This window comes from Megalobrama amblycephala, linkage group LG10 (assembly GCF_018812025.1).
Source record: "Megalobrama amblycephala isolate DHTTF-2021 linkage group LG10, ASM1881202v1, whole genome shotgun sequence".
NCBI classification, from domain to species: Eukaryota; Metazoa; Chordata; class Actinopteri; order Cypriniformes; family Xenocyprididae; genus Megalobrama; species Megalobrama amblycephala.
Window position 1 is genome coordinate 1,057,501 of NC_063053.1, and position 16,863 is coordinate 1,074,363.

The 16,863-nt window shown below is 36.3% G+C and overlaps 1 protein-coding gene across 5 annotated transcripts in view; it reads right to left on the bottom strand.

The window, feature by feature from the left end:
• The window catches only part of LOC125276421 (arginyl-tRNA--protein transferase 1), a 128,800-nt gene that overhangs the window by 78,444 nt on the left and 33,493 nt on the right, over positions 1–16,863 (bottom strand). For 3 of the 5 annotated variants that reach the window (XM_048203865.1, XM_048203866.1, XM_048203863.1), the window contains one exon: positions 6,281–6,313. In XM_048203865.1, coding sequence (XP_048059822.1) covers positions 6,281–6,313 — 33 coding nt within the window. Of the gene's footprint in view, positions 1–6,280; positions 6,314–13,503; positions 13,633–16,863 lie in introns of all 5 variants that reach the window. The other 2 variants (XM_048203867.1, XM_048203864.1) reach the window with 1 other exon arrangement.

The window sequence follows — 16,863 nt, forward strand, 5'->3', positions numbered from 1 at the left end:
GAAAAACAGGGGTATGGGGCATGAGGTCTATAAAACCTTGACGACTAATTACACAACACCGCTGTTAACGAGCATTTCCCCTTAGGACAGACATTTCAGGTCAATAAAACGAAATTTAAAAAAGCCAAACAGAAACAGACATACAAATGCAACACAGGCGTGCATCAGGAGAAGGGCATGTCGGTGACGCAAAACACGCCATGTGACACACACGTGAACAAACACACACACACACCTAGATAAATGCAACCAGGTGAATGAGCCTAATAGATGCTAACGGCAAATCTACAATAATGTTCGTTTACTTTTCGTTTTGCAGGCAAAGTTCAAATAGTGTTATTGTTCATGCATCTTTAAGTGGACGGATGCGTTGCCATTGCCAATTGCCCCTTTAAGATTTCCGCACGCAAAATGCTTAGTTTATCTGAACAGATTTGATTTGTTACAAAATATTTATATTTCGAATAAATGCTTTCTATTCATCAAAGAATCCTGAAAACGATGCATCACGGTTTCCACAAAAATCTGCAGCAGCACAACTGTTTTCATCATTATTGATCATCAGAAATGATTCTTGAGCAGCAAATCATCATATTAGAATGATTTCTGAAGGATCATGTGACACTGAAGACTGATGTAATTTCAGCGTTTGCCGAAAGCTTTTGAAAGGTAGTGTATATATTGCTAATTAAACTAAAAATGGAAGTTTGAAAAAGAATGTAAACTAAAAAGTATGAGTGAGTGTACGGCATCGACAGCGCTGATGTTGGAGCGTCTGGCTAACAGCCTTGACGAGGTGATAAAAGCACGTTTCCTGTAATGGTAACAAACTGCATTAGCACAAAGGGGGTTAGCAGAGTGCACATCCTCCCCCACTTTTTAAGGAAAAATTAGGAAGAGTTAAATAAAAAAAGGCTTAAGCCACCTACAACTTAAAATACAACAGCTGGTTGACCACAGAGACTAATGTGACTATGAACGGTGGTGCTGGTCTATTTAAGGATCAGATGCAATCTGCAGATACTTAAAGGCCGCATTTACACTGCAGATCTTGATGATCAGTTGCGATTTTTTGGACGAAGTGCTTACATTTCTTTAAAAGTGACCTTTATCCGATGCACTTGGCGTCAACAGCGGCATCAAGCACTCAGCGTGATTTCAAACGCAACGCGTTCCTGCTTACACGGTCGTGGCTCATATCTGGTCTGTGCCGCATGGGAGGAAAAAAATCTGCCACTTGAACCATGCAGTGTAAATGTGGGCAAAATGGTCTTACCATGGCAATAATAATACCACCCTTTTAAAAAAGTACTGAGGCAGTGATATCATAGTACCAGTGTTGTTACTGTTAACTAAATTTGCTAAAAAATTAAATTTTTATCTCTTTTTACGTCTTTGGAACACACATTTTTGATGAAATCTGAGAGCTTTTTGTCCCTCCATAGACAGTCTGAATGATGCATGAGATCAAACCTCTTCTGGAAGCTGCGTTACCAATGAGGTTCATTCTCATGTGATCCTACTGAGAGAAACAAGGTGAAGTTGAGCGTTTAGTCACTGGTTTGATTTACTGACACACAGGCAAAGATCATGTGACTGTACATGAATCATTAATATCAGATCAGGCATTAGAATGAACACAGTTACTGACATGTTGTTGCATTACTGTCGAGTTTATATCGTAAAAGTCTGAAATATGATTGATTTACCAAAGAATCCACAGTGAAATGAACCGAATACAAATAAATAAAGCTCAACTGAGACATAATAATCATATTCCTGCATTAGGATCCTCTGAAAGGTAATGTTATTTTAGTCCTGTATCGCTCTTCTCTCCTCCTCATCTCACTAACACACTAGTGGGCGGGGCTAATGATGCAGTGATGAAGTAGGCGTTGATTTCTTCTGTGGAGGCGGAGTTTCACCTATCTATAGGCACATTTCAGGATCAGTCGTTCACTGGGTCTGGCGTCAATAAATACTGAATACTGAAACTTACAGGATGAACTCTTATATATCAAAAGCTCAAGGAAAAGTTGATTTCTCAATTCTTGACCCATTTAAATCTGGTCATCATAAAAAGCGATAGAGTCTCTTCAGAAAATTTGGACTAAACCACTCAATTCATTTGTACAGAAGAGGATTAGGGCCAAGCAATAATTAAAAAAATAAAACCATTTCGAGAAAAAACTCGTTAAATTTCGAGAAAAAAGGCGAGATAAAATGTTGAGAATAAACTCATTAAATTACGAGAAAAAAGTTGTTAAATTACGAGAAAAAATTTGTTAAATTACGAGAACAAATTCGTTAAATTATGAGAAAAATGTCGTTAAATTTCGAGAAAAAAGTCGAAATAAAATGTTGAGAATAAACATTAAATTACGAGAAAAAACTCGTTACATTTCAAGAAAAAAAGTCGAGATAAAATGTTGAGAATAAAGTCATTAAATTATGAGAATAAAGTCATTAAATTACGAGAAAAAAGTCGTTAAATTATGAGAACAAATTCGTAATTTAACAAAATTGTTCTAGTAATTTAACGACATTTTTCTTATAATTTAATGACTTTATTCTCAACATTTTGTTTCGACTTTTTTCTCGAAATTTAACGAGTTTTTTTCTCGTAATTTAACAAGTTTTTTTCTCGTAATTTAACGACTTTTTCTCGTAATTTAACAAGTTTATTCTCAACATTTTATCTCGACTTTTTTCTCGAAATTTAACGACATTTTTCTCATGATTTAACGAATTTGTTCTCATAATTTAATGACTTTTTTCTCGTAATTTAATGACTTTATTCTCAACTTTTGTTTAGACTTTTTTCTCGAAATTTAACGAGTTTTTTCTCGTAATTTAACGAGTTTTTTTCTCGTAATTTAACGAGTTTTTCTCATAATTTAACAAGTTTTTTTCTCATAATTTAACGACTTTTTCTCGTAATTTAACAAGTTTATTTTCAACATTTTATCTCAACTTTTTTCTCGAAATTTAACGAGTTTTTTCTCGTAATTTAAGTTTATTCTCAATATTTTATCTCAAATTTTTTCTCATAATTTAACGACTTTTTCTCGTAATTTAATGACTTTATTCTCAACATTTTATCTCAACTTTTTTCCTCGAAATTTAATGAGTTTTTTTCTCGTAATTTAACAAGTTTATTCTCAACATTTTATCTTGACTTTTTTCTCAAAATTTAACGAGTTTGTTCTCGTAATTTAACAAGTTTATTCTCAACATTTTATCTCGACTTTTTTCTCGAAATTTAACGAGTTTGTTCTCGTAATTTAACAAGTTTATTCTCAACATTTTATCTTGACTTTTTTCTCAAAATTTAACGAGTTTGTTCTCGTAATTTAACAAGTTTATTCTCAACATTTTATCTTGACTTTTTTCTCAAAATTTAACGAGTTTGTTCTCGTAATTTAACAAGTTTATTCTCAACATTTTATCTTGACTTTTTTCTCAAAATTTAACGAGTTTGTTCTCGTAATTTAACAAGTTTATTCTCAACATTTTATCTCGACTTTTTTCTCGAAATTTAACGAGTTTTTTTCTCGTAATTTAATGACTTTATTCTCAACATTTTATCTCGACTTCTTTCTCATAATTTAACGACTTTTTCTCGTAATTTAATGACTTTATTCTCAACATTTTATCTCGACTTCTTTCTCATAATTTAAAGACTTTTTCTCGTAATTTAATGACTTTATTCTCAACATTTTATCTCGACTTCTTTCTCGTAATTTAACGACTTTTTCTCATAATTTAATGACTTTATTCTCAACATTTTATCTCAACTTTTTTCCTCGAAATTTAATGAGTTTTTTTCTCGTAATTTAACAAGTTTATTCTCAACATTTTATCTCGACTTTTTTCTCAAAATTTAACGAGTTTGTTCTCGTAATTTAACAAGTTTATTCTCAACATTTTATCTCGACTTTTTTCTCGAAATTTAACGAGTTTGTTCTCGTAATTTAACGACTTTTTCTCGTAATTTAATGACTTTATTCTCAACATTTTATCTCGACTTTTTTCCTCGAAATTTAACGAGTTTTTTTCTCGTAATTTAATGACTTTATTCTCAACATTTTATCTCGACTTCTTTCTCATAATTTAACGACTTTTTCTCGTAATTTAATGACTTTATTCTCAACATTTTATCTCGACTTCTTTCTCATAATTTAAAGACTTTTTCTCGTAATTTAATGACTTTATTCTCAACATTTTATCTCGACTTCTTTCTCGTAATTTAACGACTTTTTCTCATAATTTAATGACTTTATTCTCAACATTTTATCTCAACTTTTTTCCTCGAAATTTAATGAGTTTTTTTCTCGTAATTTAACAAGTTTATTCTCAACATTTTATCTCGACTTTTTTCTCAAAATTTAACGAGTTTGTTCTCGTAATTTAACAAGTTTATTCTCAACATTTTATCTCGACTTTTTTCTCGAAATTTAACGAGTTTGTTCTCGTAATTTAACGACTTTTTCTCGTAATTTAATGACTTTATTCTCAACATTTTATCTCGACTTTTTTCCTCGAAATTTAACGAGTTTTTTTCTCGTAATTTAATGACTTTATTCTCAACATTTTATCTCGACTTCTTTCTCATAATTTAACGACTTTTTCTCGTAATTTAATGACTTTATTCTCAACATTTTATCTCGACTTCTTTCTCATAATTTAACAACTTTTTCTCGTAATTTAATGACTTTATTCTCAACATTTTATCTCGACTTCTTTCTCATAATTTAAAGACTTTTTCTCGTAATTTAATGACTTTATTCTCAACATTTTATCTCGACTTCTTTCTCGTAATTTAACGACTTTTTCTCATAATTTAATGACTTTATTCTCAACATTTTATCTCGACTTCTTTCTCATAATTTAAAGACTTTTTCTCGTAATTTAATGACTTTATTCTCAACATTTTATCTCGACTTCTTTCTCGTAATTTAACGACTTTTTCTCATAATTTAATGACTTTATTCTCAACATTTTATCTCGACTTCTTTCTCATAATTTAACGACTTTTTCTCGTAATTTAATGAGTTTATTCTCAACATTTTATCTCGACTTTTTTCTCGAAATTTAACAACTTTAATCTCGAGATGGTTTTATTTTTTTATTATTGCTTGGCCCTAATCCTCTTCTGTACATTTGGATTAGTTTTCCAATCTCTTTATGAACTTTTTGAAGCATCAAGGTTGCAATTGCGTAGCTGTCTATGAAGAGACAGAAAGCTCTCAGATTTCATCAAAAAGATCCTCATTTGTGTTCCAAAGATGAACAAAAGTCTTACAGGTTTGTAATGAGGGTGAGTAATAAATGACAGAACTTTCATTTTTGGGTGAACTAACCCTTTAAGCCATAGCTAGTTCCTACTTCTCTCCGAAGCTTCTCAGAGGCACTTGAAAGCCTGTCATCGTCTACATCCTCAGACTCCCATCTGATTGAGTAGTCTAATGGTGGATTTGGCTATGAATCCTTTCCAAACCACTTCGACTGGAAACACACTTACTACCATTTACATAAAATGAAATAATATTTGTGCCATGCCACAGTACTTTTTTCTAAAGGAATACATTTGTTCTGAATGGAAAAGCCAAGTTAATAAGCCACAATTCCTCTTCTGCTCCTCGATATCAAGGAAACGCCACAAAGGGATCGCTTGATGATGGCAGCTGGACATGACAGAGATGATCATCTGTCAGGGACAATTTCACATCACAGTCAACTCTTTGTTTGCGTTCCCGTCCCGTGTGTGTGTGGCCATGCCATGCTGCACAGAAATGTGGTTGGTCTGGACAACACATTGAACTTTTTCCATCGTCTCATGACAAACAAACAACCCAACAATTACACTGCTACCCCGAGAGCCATTTCCACATGTTGTTTGTCTCACTGTTCGGCTCTTCATCAGACTCCTATAGACCGTTGCACAAATTTAACATATGTGCTATTACCCTAAGGTTTAATATGGATATATGATGCCAGTCATATTTCCTACAAAATCAAAAAGAAAAACTAAATAAACTTTGCATTAAGAGGTTCTGTGCAAAATCATTTCTAAGTAACTTTCATGACTGCCAATGGAAACTATATGTGTTCTTCAGTAGAAACCAGAAGCGTAACCGTATGGAACTACGGATGAATATGATAAATCATCTGCTTTGAGACTATATTGGACCTGTGCAATTTCAAAGGGAAATGCTCTGAATTGGCAAAGACATTGGCAAGAGAGGCAAATCATTTGAAAAGTTTTAAAAAGACTTACCTCTAAAGGAGAGTCACAGAGGAACCTCTTAAACTGTGAGGGGAAAGAAGCAGAAAAGAACAGCGTTACTTTAAATTCAACTACACGACAAAATATAAAGTACACAGTTATAGTTGGTGGGCAGTCTCGTATATACAGTTGAACACATTTGATATGGCCTTTGCATCATTTTATCTCTCCTGTGGTTGTTGCATCACCAAATCCTTTAAGGCTTAGCTCACATTACAAGACTTGTACTGTATTGTCAATGTTATGTTGTGCATTAACCTTAACTGTAGCTACGATCTGCTCTCACACACAATCATGCACATAGCAAAGTGAGAAAAGATTAATGACAACACGTCCGCAGACAACATGTTGCAGTCTTGAGCTGGTCACGATGCCCAAAGAAACAATCAATGCTTTAAATCTTCAATTTGACTTTCAACTGTTTTCAATTCTGCTTTATTTAAGAGGGTTTAAATAAACTTGGCTCTTTAACAACACACACAATAGCAACTTTTGTAATCACAGTGATGTAAGACGTTTAATATTGTTTACTTAATTTCAAAACGAGTAGCTGTTCGCTCATTAGTTTGTTTTGGCCGAAGCGAGGTGGTAGTAACTGGCTAGCATTGTGAAGAAAGAGAAAAGGCAAGATGTTTATAAAAGGAGGTTTTAAATAACTTTATCTTTGCGAAAGCCGTCGTGGCCTTGATTTCTTTATCGATGACTGACTTACACTCACACACAGGACTAAAAACAGATTACAGTGTGAAGAAACGACTTCAGTACAAAAATTATGATTTGTTGTTTTATAATAGTGATTTCATAATGTCTAAATATAAATTCAAAAGCATAAGAAAATGTGTAAAATATATCAGGGAGTGGAAATGTCTAATAAGCCGCCATCTAATGTTATAGTGGTAATTTTTTATTTTTAAATAAAAGTGTTTGTTTTCCACCAAGTGTTATTTTTCCTGCAACTTTTAGTTGTACAAATTAGGGCTGGAACGATAATGCAATCGACGAAATTAATCGATTTGCAAAGAATGCATCGATTCGTCACGCTGTTTATAAGGCTCGAAATTGAGACCATTTTGGTCGCATATGCTCCTGAAATTTAATCTGAAGCTAAATTTAGCCTTTGAAGCTGCACTGAAACTGACATTTGGACCTTCAACCCGTTGAACCCCAGTGAAGTCCACTATATGGAGAAAAATCCTGGAATGTTTTCCTCAAAAACCTTCATTTATTTTCCACTGAAGAAAGAAAGACATGAACATCTTGGATGCCATGAGGGCGAGTAAATTATCAGGAAATTTGAATTCTGAAATATCTCAAACCGATACTGAAAATTAATGACGACCGATTGTTTTGTCGCTGCACCCTGTAAATGTAATGACAACCCTGATGCCTCAAATACTTATATTGTCAGCCATGAGCTCACCTTAAAGCACCTAAAAGCTCTTTATACAAACCACAACCACAGAAATGTACGAAAAAGCCGTAAAACGGTCCATGATCATTGGCACTTGTAGCATGTGTGCATTGGCTGTTTTAGCTGGCTGTCACTGCTTATTCACAGGCCTAAGATACTAATATACCCTGCTATAATGGGGAAACATCAAACCAATGAGAGAGAAAGAGAGATGCCAATACTTCCACTTAGACTTGAATGAACTTTCAAAAGAAGCTGCTTCTTCCAGATCTTCATCAGAGTAAGTTTGATGGAATTACATTTGGTTTCATGTAACGAACTCACACAAATGCCCATTTCATCCCCTCCTCTTTAATATACACACACACAGCGAGTCTGGTTGTAATCTGGCAAAACCAGGCTCCTGTGGTTTAAAATGCTACAAAACAACAGTGAGCGGCTTCGCTTATTGGACAGCGAGAGGGTTGGAGAGAATTAGTCAGCAGTTACGAACTCCATATGGTGATTTCTGCGATGTTTAGAGAACTAACAGCGAATTTGGGTTGGGAATCAACAACAAAACAATTTATGTTTTTGGTTTCCATTAAATGTTCTTGAACATATACAACTGTCTCTGTGTTATATATACTTAAAACTGTACGACTTAAATCAACAAATGGCTCTTTTGCAATAAGACTCAATTTGCGGCAATTGTGCAAGAGAAATGTATTGTTGGGAAAGTGGAACTGAGAATGATGGGATATGGGAGAGGGTTGCGGTGAGTCACTCAGGGGGTAAAACCTGGCAAAGACTCTCTCCTGTGCTGCCAGGCGCTCAACAGTGGGAGTCTGTGGGTAACAGCTCTATGAGAAAGGGCAATGCAGCCATTTCCATTAGTCTTCTCGCTGATCTCCTGGAGCCTGGCAGTGAACACCCTGCTTGGTTATTAACTTAGACTGGATAGGATGAGGATGCACAGATAGATATATATATATATACATGCACCAAGAAACAAGAAGAAAAGAACAAGAAAATCAATTTGCTCAGCCTCCGAAACAACTTTTCTAACATCTCAACCTCCAACCATATTAGAGACACTTTTCACAATCAATTCAATCAATTCCTGTCAACTACCCATATCTTACATGACAAGCATTCATGCTTCTTATTCTCTCTGTAGCCCTTCTTCAAATTTGTTGTTCCGAGACGTTCCAAAACGGCCTTTTGTGAAAGCAAAAAGGTAAACTCTGACCAAAAGTAGGAAGTGAAATGGCTCAGCAGGGACTTGAAATTAAGCAGAACATAGTGAACATTAGGGACTGGTCCTTAATGGACCATGAAATCTGCCGTTTAGATCAACCTACGTCTGTCAGAGAGGTATTAAGGTAACACCGTACTTCATTTAACTAGGCAATATTCTTGCACATATATGAAATAGTGAAGGGGAGTTTTAAGAAGAGAAATGGCATGCATCATTTAACGTCAAATGCATACATTAACATACATTATTATAGAAAGTCTGAGACCCTACAAGAAGATGGCGTTAGTATGAATAAACACATACTGTATGAATCGATTTGTGTTCCTCCTCCCCTCCCCAGAGGTACTCCATTTAATTAGTTAGTGTGCCATTAGGAGTAAATACAGTTTTAACAGGATTTGCTGAGCTGAAAATCAGTGCCACATGTGTAGGAGCTCAGTCACGCCTAACTAAACTACAACAGAAATCCCTGCCCGTGTGTGTGTGTGTCCCAATTACGATCTTCTACTCACAATAGAAGGGTGTTCACACCGATTTCAAGCAACAAAATGACCAGAAGTCCTGCATTTCTACAGATTTTGTAATCCGCTTACTCCACAAATTACTTTAACATCCAAAAGTATAACTTCACCATCACAAGCTGACTTAAGAATTCATTCAATTATTAAGATATCATTACAAAGTTTGGGGTCAATAAGTTTTATTGAAGAAATCAATACTTTTATCCAGCAAGGATGCATTAAACCGATCAAAAGTGACAGACATTTAAGACATTGTCAAAAAAGATTTATATTTCAAATAAATGCTGTTCTTTTGAACTTTCAATTTATTAAAGAATCTGAATTATTTAATCAAGGTTACCACAAAAATATTAAGCAACACAAATGTTTTCAACATTGATAATAATCAGAAATGTTTCCTGAGCAGCAAATCATCATATTAGAATGATTTCTGAAGGATCATGTGACACTGAAGACTGGAGTAATGATGCTGAAAATTCAGCTTTGATCACTGGATATAAATTACTGTTTAAAATATATTCAATCATATATTTTTAAATTATAATATTATTTCACAATATTACAGTATTTTTGATCAAATAAATGCAGCCTTGGTGAGCAAAAGAGACTTAAAAACATCTTAAAACATCTTACCGACCCCAAACTTTTCAAGTTCACATGAATCAAAAATCACAAAAATCAATGTAATTTCACACAGACAGGGAAAATAATCTTGCTGAAGTAGCTTTGCAGCACATTTCCACTACTAAAGGGTACGAGGAGGTAAAGAACAAAGGAAAAAAATAAGAGAAGGATGTAGGGAATGGGGGGAGACAGAGACAAGTGACTTCAGGAAAGTCCCCAACTCAATTTATACGCACAGACCCATGTCTCATATCGAAGTGGAATGTCTTGGCTATAATGTTCTCGAGGCTGTGCTAATGCAAACAGACGCACACCTCCCGCACTATAAATAGAGCTCCGTTATGGCAGTGAGCGGGAAAGAATCTGGCGGGAGAATGACGGCTCTGATGACTTTATTCATTTGCTGTTGGCAGAGCCGGGCTAATTTCCAGGCCTAAGGGGGGCAAAGGCTTCTCTCAGGCTACTGAGAATGTCAAGTAGGTCCACATCCAGTTCAGCATCTGTGTCGTCTTAACAGTGAGCAAGTGATTCAGGCCAGAAAGAGCTTCTATACTCAAATGTAAATGCACAGTCAAATCAATGCAAGTGCAAGACTGTGGCGGAAACAAACCTTGAGGTCTCAAGAAGGTGATAGAGTTTCTTTTTCTTTCCAAAGCACCAAGACTTGGTGTCTTTAGACATCTGGTTCATCCTCAACACCACAACCCCTCTCCCTCCATTACATTTGAGATTAAACCACACTTTCACTATATTCATGACTTGTTTGACATTGTTCAGTGTAGCTGAACAACCACCAAAGCTTTTTTTTAAATCACTCTTTATATAAAATTTGATTTATCTTGGCCTCCTTTTGTCCTCCTGACAGTGTTTTAATAATGTAAAGATACCTTACAAGCTCCCAGACTGCGAATGTTGCTTCTTTTATGACATGTAATTGAGTTATGGCTGTGTTTCACAGAGCAGGGTGTGTTTATGCGGCCCGGCCCAGTCTAAGACTGAAAAAACACAACAGAAGAGTTTAACCCGCTTACATCTCAACAGATTCACCGAATCCTAATTCACTCTAGCAAAACACAGGTGAATTATTGGCCAATTCAGACAATGTTGAAGCCTTTGAATGGAGGCCAGTGTAAAATAGTTCTGCAAGCACTATATACTTAATACATTTTTTCATTGTGCAACATAGACTGATGAGAACAGACACAAATGTGGAATATAGCTGCAAGCAGCAATTAAGGGGTCAAGCACAACAGAAGCAAACAAGGAAGCTAGCAGCAGACCAATAATGTCTTATTGGACAATTGTCAATTTTGAAGTCAATCAGACCAAGAGTACTGTAGTTAGAGCCAATTTATAGTTTTGTTTAATTGTAGCGCCACCAAGTGGTGCAGTCCCAACTCTTTTAGTTATAGATATTTATATGTATGAACACATAAAAAATTACCTTCAACTGACTTTGATTGCATTTTTTTGCCACTTACTATTAAAATTTTGACATTTGGCCATTAACGTATAGTCAATGACCTGTGTTTTCGTTTTTCTTATGGTGGTTTCGTCTCGATTGGACTAACGGTTTCAAAGATATTCGAAAATGTTGTTTAAATGCTAAATCACAACGTTGCCATAACCGTAAGGCGAAACCTAACTTGTTGGACTCGGCAAGGACTCCCGTGAAAATAAGTCAACCAAATTCAAAGTTATAAGCATGTAAATAAATTTTTTCACCACTAGGTGGCGCTGGAAAGGAAGATGTTGATGTGTTCATAAAATACAGCATTTTCTTGTAAATTTTAAAAAGGCAGATGCCCAAAATGGACGATATGATAAAATCTATATCATTTGACTTGGCATGCCGCCCCGAATCTAACGAGACCGCTTATCATTTTTGGACAAACTGTTCAGAAGTTATAAGCAAAATAGTAATTTTTCGTATCTCCGTACCAGTAGGTGGCACTGCGCTGAAACGCAGCATGTAGCCTCAGGTCATGCTTGTGATAGTCTCAGCCTCAGACGTCACGCCCATGGACCGCTGGCTGAACGTCTGATGTATATGGCACGCTTATCTGGAAACACTTCAGCAGTATCGAAGTCGTCATCTGGTTGGTTGAATTCTACAGGATGTCCGGGAGACGCGTGCGTTGCGTTGTTTAATGGTCACAAATGCCATGACGCCAAACCCCCTCATAGAAGAATGCCGTCATGTTTACAACTGTGACAACGAGTGCTTATCAGGATCAAATAAAGCTGGATTTTCAAAAGTATGTGAAGTTTGCAGCTCCATTGTTGCAGTAAACTTGCACAACGTTCTTAAATGAATAATTTAAAGATGCACGCCGGTCTGTTATTGTAGGGACATCGACTTTCATTTTAACGCCCCTAAACAAGACGTGGAACAAAACGAACTCTGATTGATTGCTTTCCATGTCAGTCAAACGTCCTCTTGGGCGGTCCTTAGCCAATGAAAGCTATGATAGAGTCAGTCTGAAGGTCTGGCTACGAAAGACTATGCTTGTGAGGACATGGTCTGAATCAATAAAGCGTTCTGGAGATACAGCCTTGTGTCTTTTTTTGCAAGCTCTATGTAAAATTCGTTTGCGGGTTTTTCGAAAACGTTTTTTTTTCTAGGCTTGATTGTGTTTATGGGGCACAGTTTAACATGTCTTAATGCTTAGTTTTTTTTTTTTTTAAATGTTGTATTTTTCATACATTTTACCTTTATTTTACCTTGATACCACTCCCTCCGAAACACACAATGTGCTCAGATTTGTTAGCTGGCACAGTGTATTGTGATTCACTGAAGCGTCCGGAAATGCCACGCCCCTTACCATTAGTTGTTACATGTGCTTCAGTGGAAATGTAAATAATGGAGTCAATATTGCCGTATCAGTTTGAGCCCGAATCAGACCCAGATAGCAGTAATGATGAAGAGGGTCAAGCAGAACCTCTGCAAGCACGGCTTTTAAAGGACGTTTATGAATGGTAAGTATTTCCGTTTGTATTTGTGTCAAAGTGTTTAGATATGCTGTCACTTATAAATGTTAATGCTGTTCGTTAGCTTTCAATATAGCAAATAGTTTTTTTCGGAAAATTCATAATGGTGGGAACATTTTCATGATGGAACATGCTGTCATAGGGTGCAATTGAACTGTCTCGCCAATGAATCAAGGGAAAAAACTATTTGGTTTCTAGCCCTTACGGTTCAAAAGTTATTAGCATAAATGTGAGTGCAACTATGGACAGTTGGTGATTGAGTTAGCAGAAGTTCGGTCAGTGCTTTGCAGGCACAGATTCTGTGTAGTTCTAACAAAAAGCTAATGCATACGAGAAAGGTGTGCATATATTATTTAGCGAGCAGAGCTTTAGGTTAGTCGGTTGTGTGTTTCATGCAGTTGTGAATGAGCCATGTTGAAGTCTGTACCTCGCTCTCCCCGCACTCATACGGAGCGTCGCCGTGAACGGTCATCTGGTAGCGGGCGTAAAGCGCCGCCGACTGCTCGTACGATGCCAGGAAGTCCGGGTCCTCAAAGCTGACCGGCACTAGCCTCACCTTCAGAGTGATGGAGGGATGATTAGAGGGAGGAGGGACAACGAAAAGGTATGAAAGGGTGAAATAGGGAGACGGAAGGGGAAAGGTTAGTGATAAAAGATGGGACATAAACAATGGACGACGGGGAGATTGAAGGGAAAGGAAAAGAGAGGAGGGTAATAAAAATGTGTTGATAAGGGGAATGGTTAAAACAATATATCAATGAAATGATTTAAAGAACATACATCACATATGCAGTGCTTTTGGGTTCATATTCACTTTCTGTTCATAAGAACTTTGAAATGTGGCCTATATCAGGCATTAGTCTGAACAGGCGATGATGACTTTTTCACAAATTTCACAATTTAAATGAATAAAATAATTTAATATTATTCTTAAAAATAAAGTTTCTTTATTGGCATTTATGGTTCCATGAAGAACGTTTAACATCTATGGAACCTTTCGATTCCTTCACTGAGAAACTGTTCTTTTTAGAACAGTTCAAGACTATTTTGCTTATGAAAGTAGTTCTGAATGGAATTAAACTTGTCAGATTCAATGTGATTTGTGCCGTTCACAATGAGACCCAAAAAACTGATCTGCATGAACATTCTTAAGGTGATGATACACGGGGCAACTTTTTGAGCAATGTTGCCGTCAATGGGCAACCTGATGAGACACTTTATTATAAACACTTGTTAGGCACTTTATTTCAACTTTTCAAATATGTTTTTATTAAATATAAATCCCTTTCCGATCTGATTTGTGATAGGAAAAGTCTGACAAAAGGCGGATTCGAACCCGCGTCGACCGCGTCAAAAGCTGCTTTCATGTCCCTACAGCTTACGCCACTATAGACATTAAACGAAACATGTCTTTTTAGTATTTAACTGAAAACATTCGATGGCTAAATTACAACCTACATACATTAAAAATTGGACACCTGCTAGTATTTTAAGCATTAAATTAGGTAAATTCCCTTTTTTTTGTTGACACATTGACAACTTAACAAGCATAAAAAGATACAAGTTCACGCTCATTTTCTTCACTCCACTGCCGCAGAGAGGTCGAAAACTTGTTTGAATTTTTTCTGAAATCTCCAAGCCGGTCAGGTGATCGACTGCTAGCAATCTGACTAGAGGATCTCAAATTTGCCCACGACCGATCTAAAGTATCCAGATTGAAATTTGTTGCTCATTCTCAATGGAAAGTACTAAAAAGTTGCCCCGTGTATCATCACCTTTAGAATTGATATTACATCTTCTTAAATAACGACACTAAATATGAACCCAAAAATTAACTGCATTCCCAAGCTGTCTTACGCTTTAGTTTTTTAATTTAGCATTCCAGAATTGCTTCAGACCATTTAAAGAAATTTTTTTTTTTTGTAGTGATGAACAATTTGGGCCCTATTTTAACGATCTAAGCACATGTTCTGAAGCATACGGCGCAGGTGCACTTAGGGCGAGTCTGAATCCGTTTTTTTCGTTTAACGACGGAAAAAATGGTCTAGAAGGGTTGTACCTATTCTCTTAATAAGTCTTGGGTGTGTTTTGGGTGTAACGTGCGATAAACCAATCAGAGTCTCTTCTCCCATTCCCTTTAAAAGCCAGGTGTGGCGGATTCGCTATTTACATGGCTGAATTTGCAAGCGGAAAGACTTGAACGCTTCTCCAGAGAAGAATCCTTTTAGTTTTAATATTTGGCATGTTTGTGTGCTGCAGCGTGTCCCTGTGTGTGTAATAAGCGCGCATATTACTAACGCGCTCTTTAAATAACAACAAAAATACTGTGACTTATTGACTTTAAAGCAGGTTTCAGTTGGTCAATGGCGCAGTCATTTTCAGTTGCCTCAAAATAGCAATACGCCAACAATGCATCTGAACACACCTCCTTTTCAGACCATGGGTGAACAGATGGGCATTTGCTATTTAAACAACGTGAAATGTGAAAATGATAACTGCGTCAGGCTGAAACTGGCAAAAAACACGTGTCGCGCCTGGAGTTTCTGTGTTGAGTAAGACAGGAAAGGGAATGTGCATTATTGATTAAAACTCAAGAGTTTGAGGGTAAATGTAGGGAAGGGGGGCTGATGGTGAGGCTGGTGCACTGAAGCCATGAAGCTCTGCTCAAAGTCTAAAATCACATTACATAAACTATCAATGAACTTGAAGAATTACAGTTCATGTTGAAGGGGCTGTGGGATAAGTACTGGTCCCATGACAACAAAACAAAGCCCAATCTAAGCTGGCTCTACCTCTTCCAGTGTGCTGAGCCAAACAAAATCAGCAGTCTGAGGCACAAATAAGCAGTAATGCATGAATACCATGACATAAACAAAGCATTCACAACCAATTCAAGAACTTGGAGATGTCAATAAGCACAGAAGTAGAAAAGCCAAAGATTGAAGTACTGTATAACATCAATTCAATCCAACTCAAAATAAAAAGTGCCATGGGCAGCTTTCTATATGTCCTCTAATCAAGTGAAATTACTGACAAAAAGCTGTTCAAGTAAGCTATTTTTTTTTTTTTTTTTAGTTGCATTTTTTAACGCGTGTTCCAGTCCCAAATCTAGATGAGATCCTGGTTGAATTTGAGCGACACAAACATGTTTCCAAATGATTCAGTTCAAAAGAGCCATTCAGGAGTCAGGCATCAACTGAAAAATATGTTTGTTACAACATGAAAGCAGCAACATACACACTGCCAACTCTTTCATCACATTACATTCAGACAAGCTGCTAAATATGCTCAAATATGAGCCGTAGCGTTGTTGATTCAGCTGACGATGACAGAAATGGATTGTAATTTCTCACATTTTTAAAAAAATTTACTCAGAAATTTGTAGAACAATCAGAGCATTAAGCTGTGGTGCTCATGTGAGGGATTTCCCAATCTCATTCCCATTTATTCTGCTCATCCTTACTTCCTATCTTCCTTCCATTTACATAAACAGTGCTAAAATCCCACATAGTCATAAGAGCAAAAAAACTGAGGCTGTATGAAAATTACACAGGCATATCATAAGCAAAAGCCAACAAACAGAAGATTAAATTAAGGTGCACTACCTACAAGAAGATGTTGGACTAAAATGGCAGTTGGTTTGGCTTGAGAAGAGGAAAGAGGAGGTAAAACCCAAACATCTCCTCATTTTACACGGGCACCTGTAGAAACACTGCCCACATAAGAGCGTTTTTCTCATTTCCTTGCAATTTCTCTCTTTCACCCTCTTTTCAGGACTGCATTCATA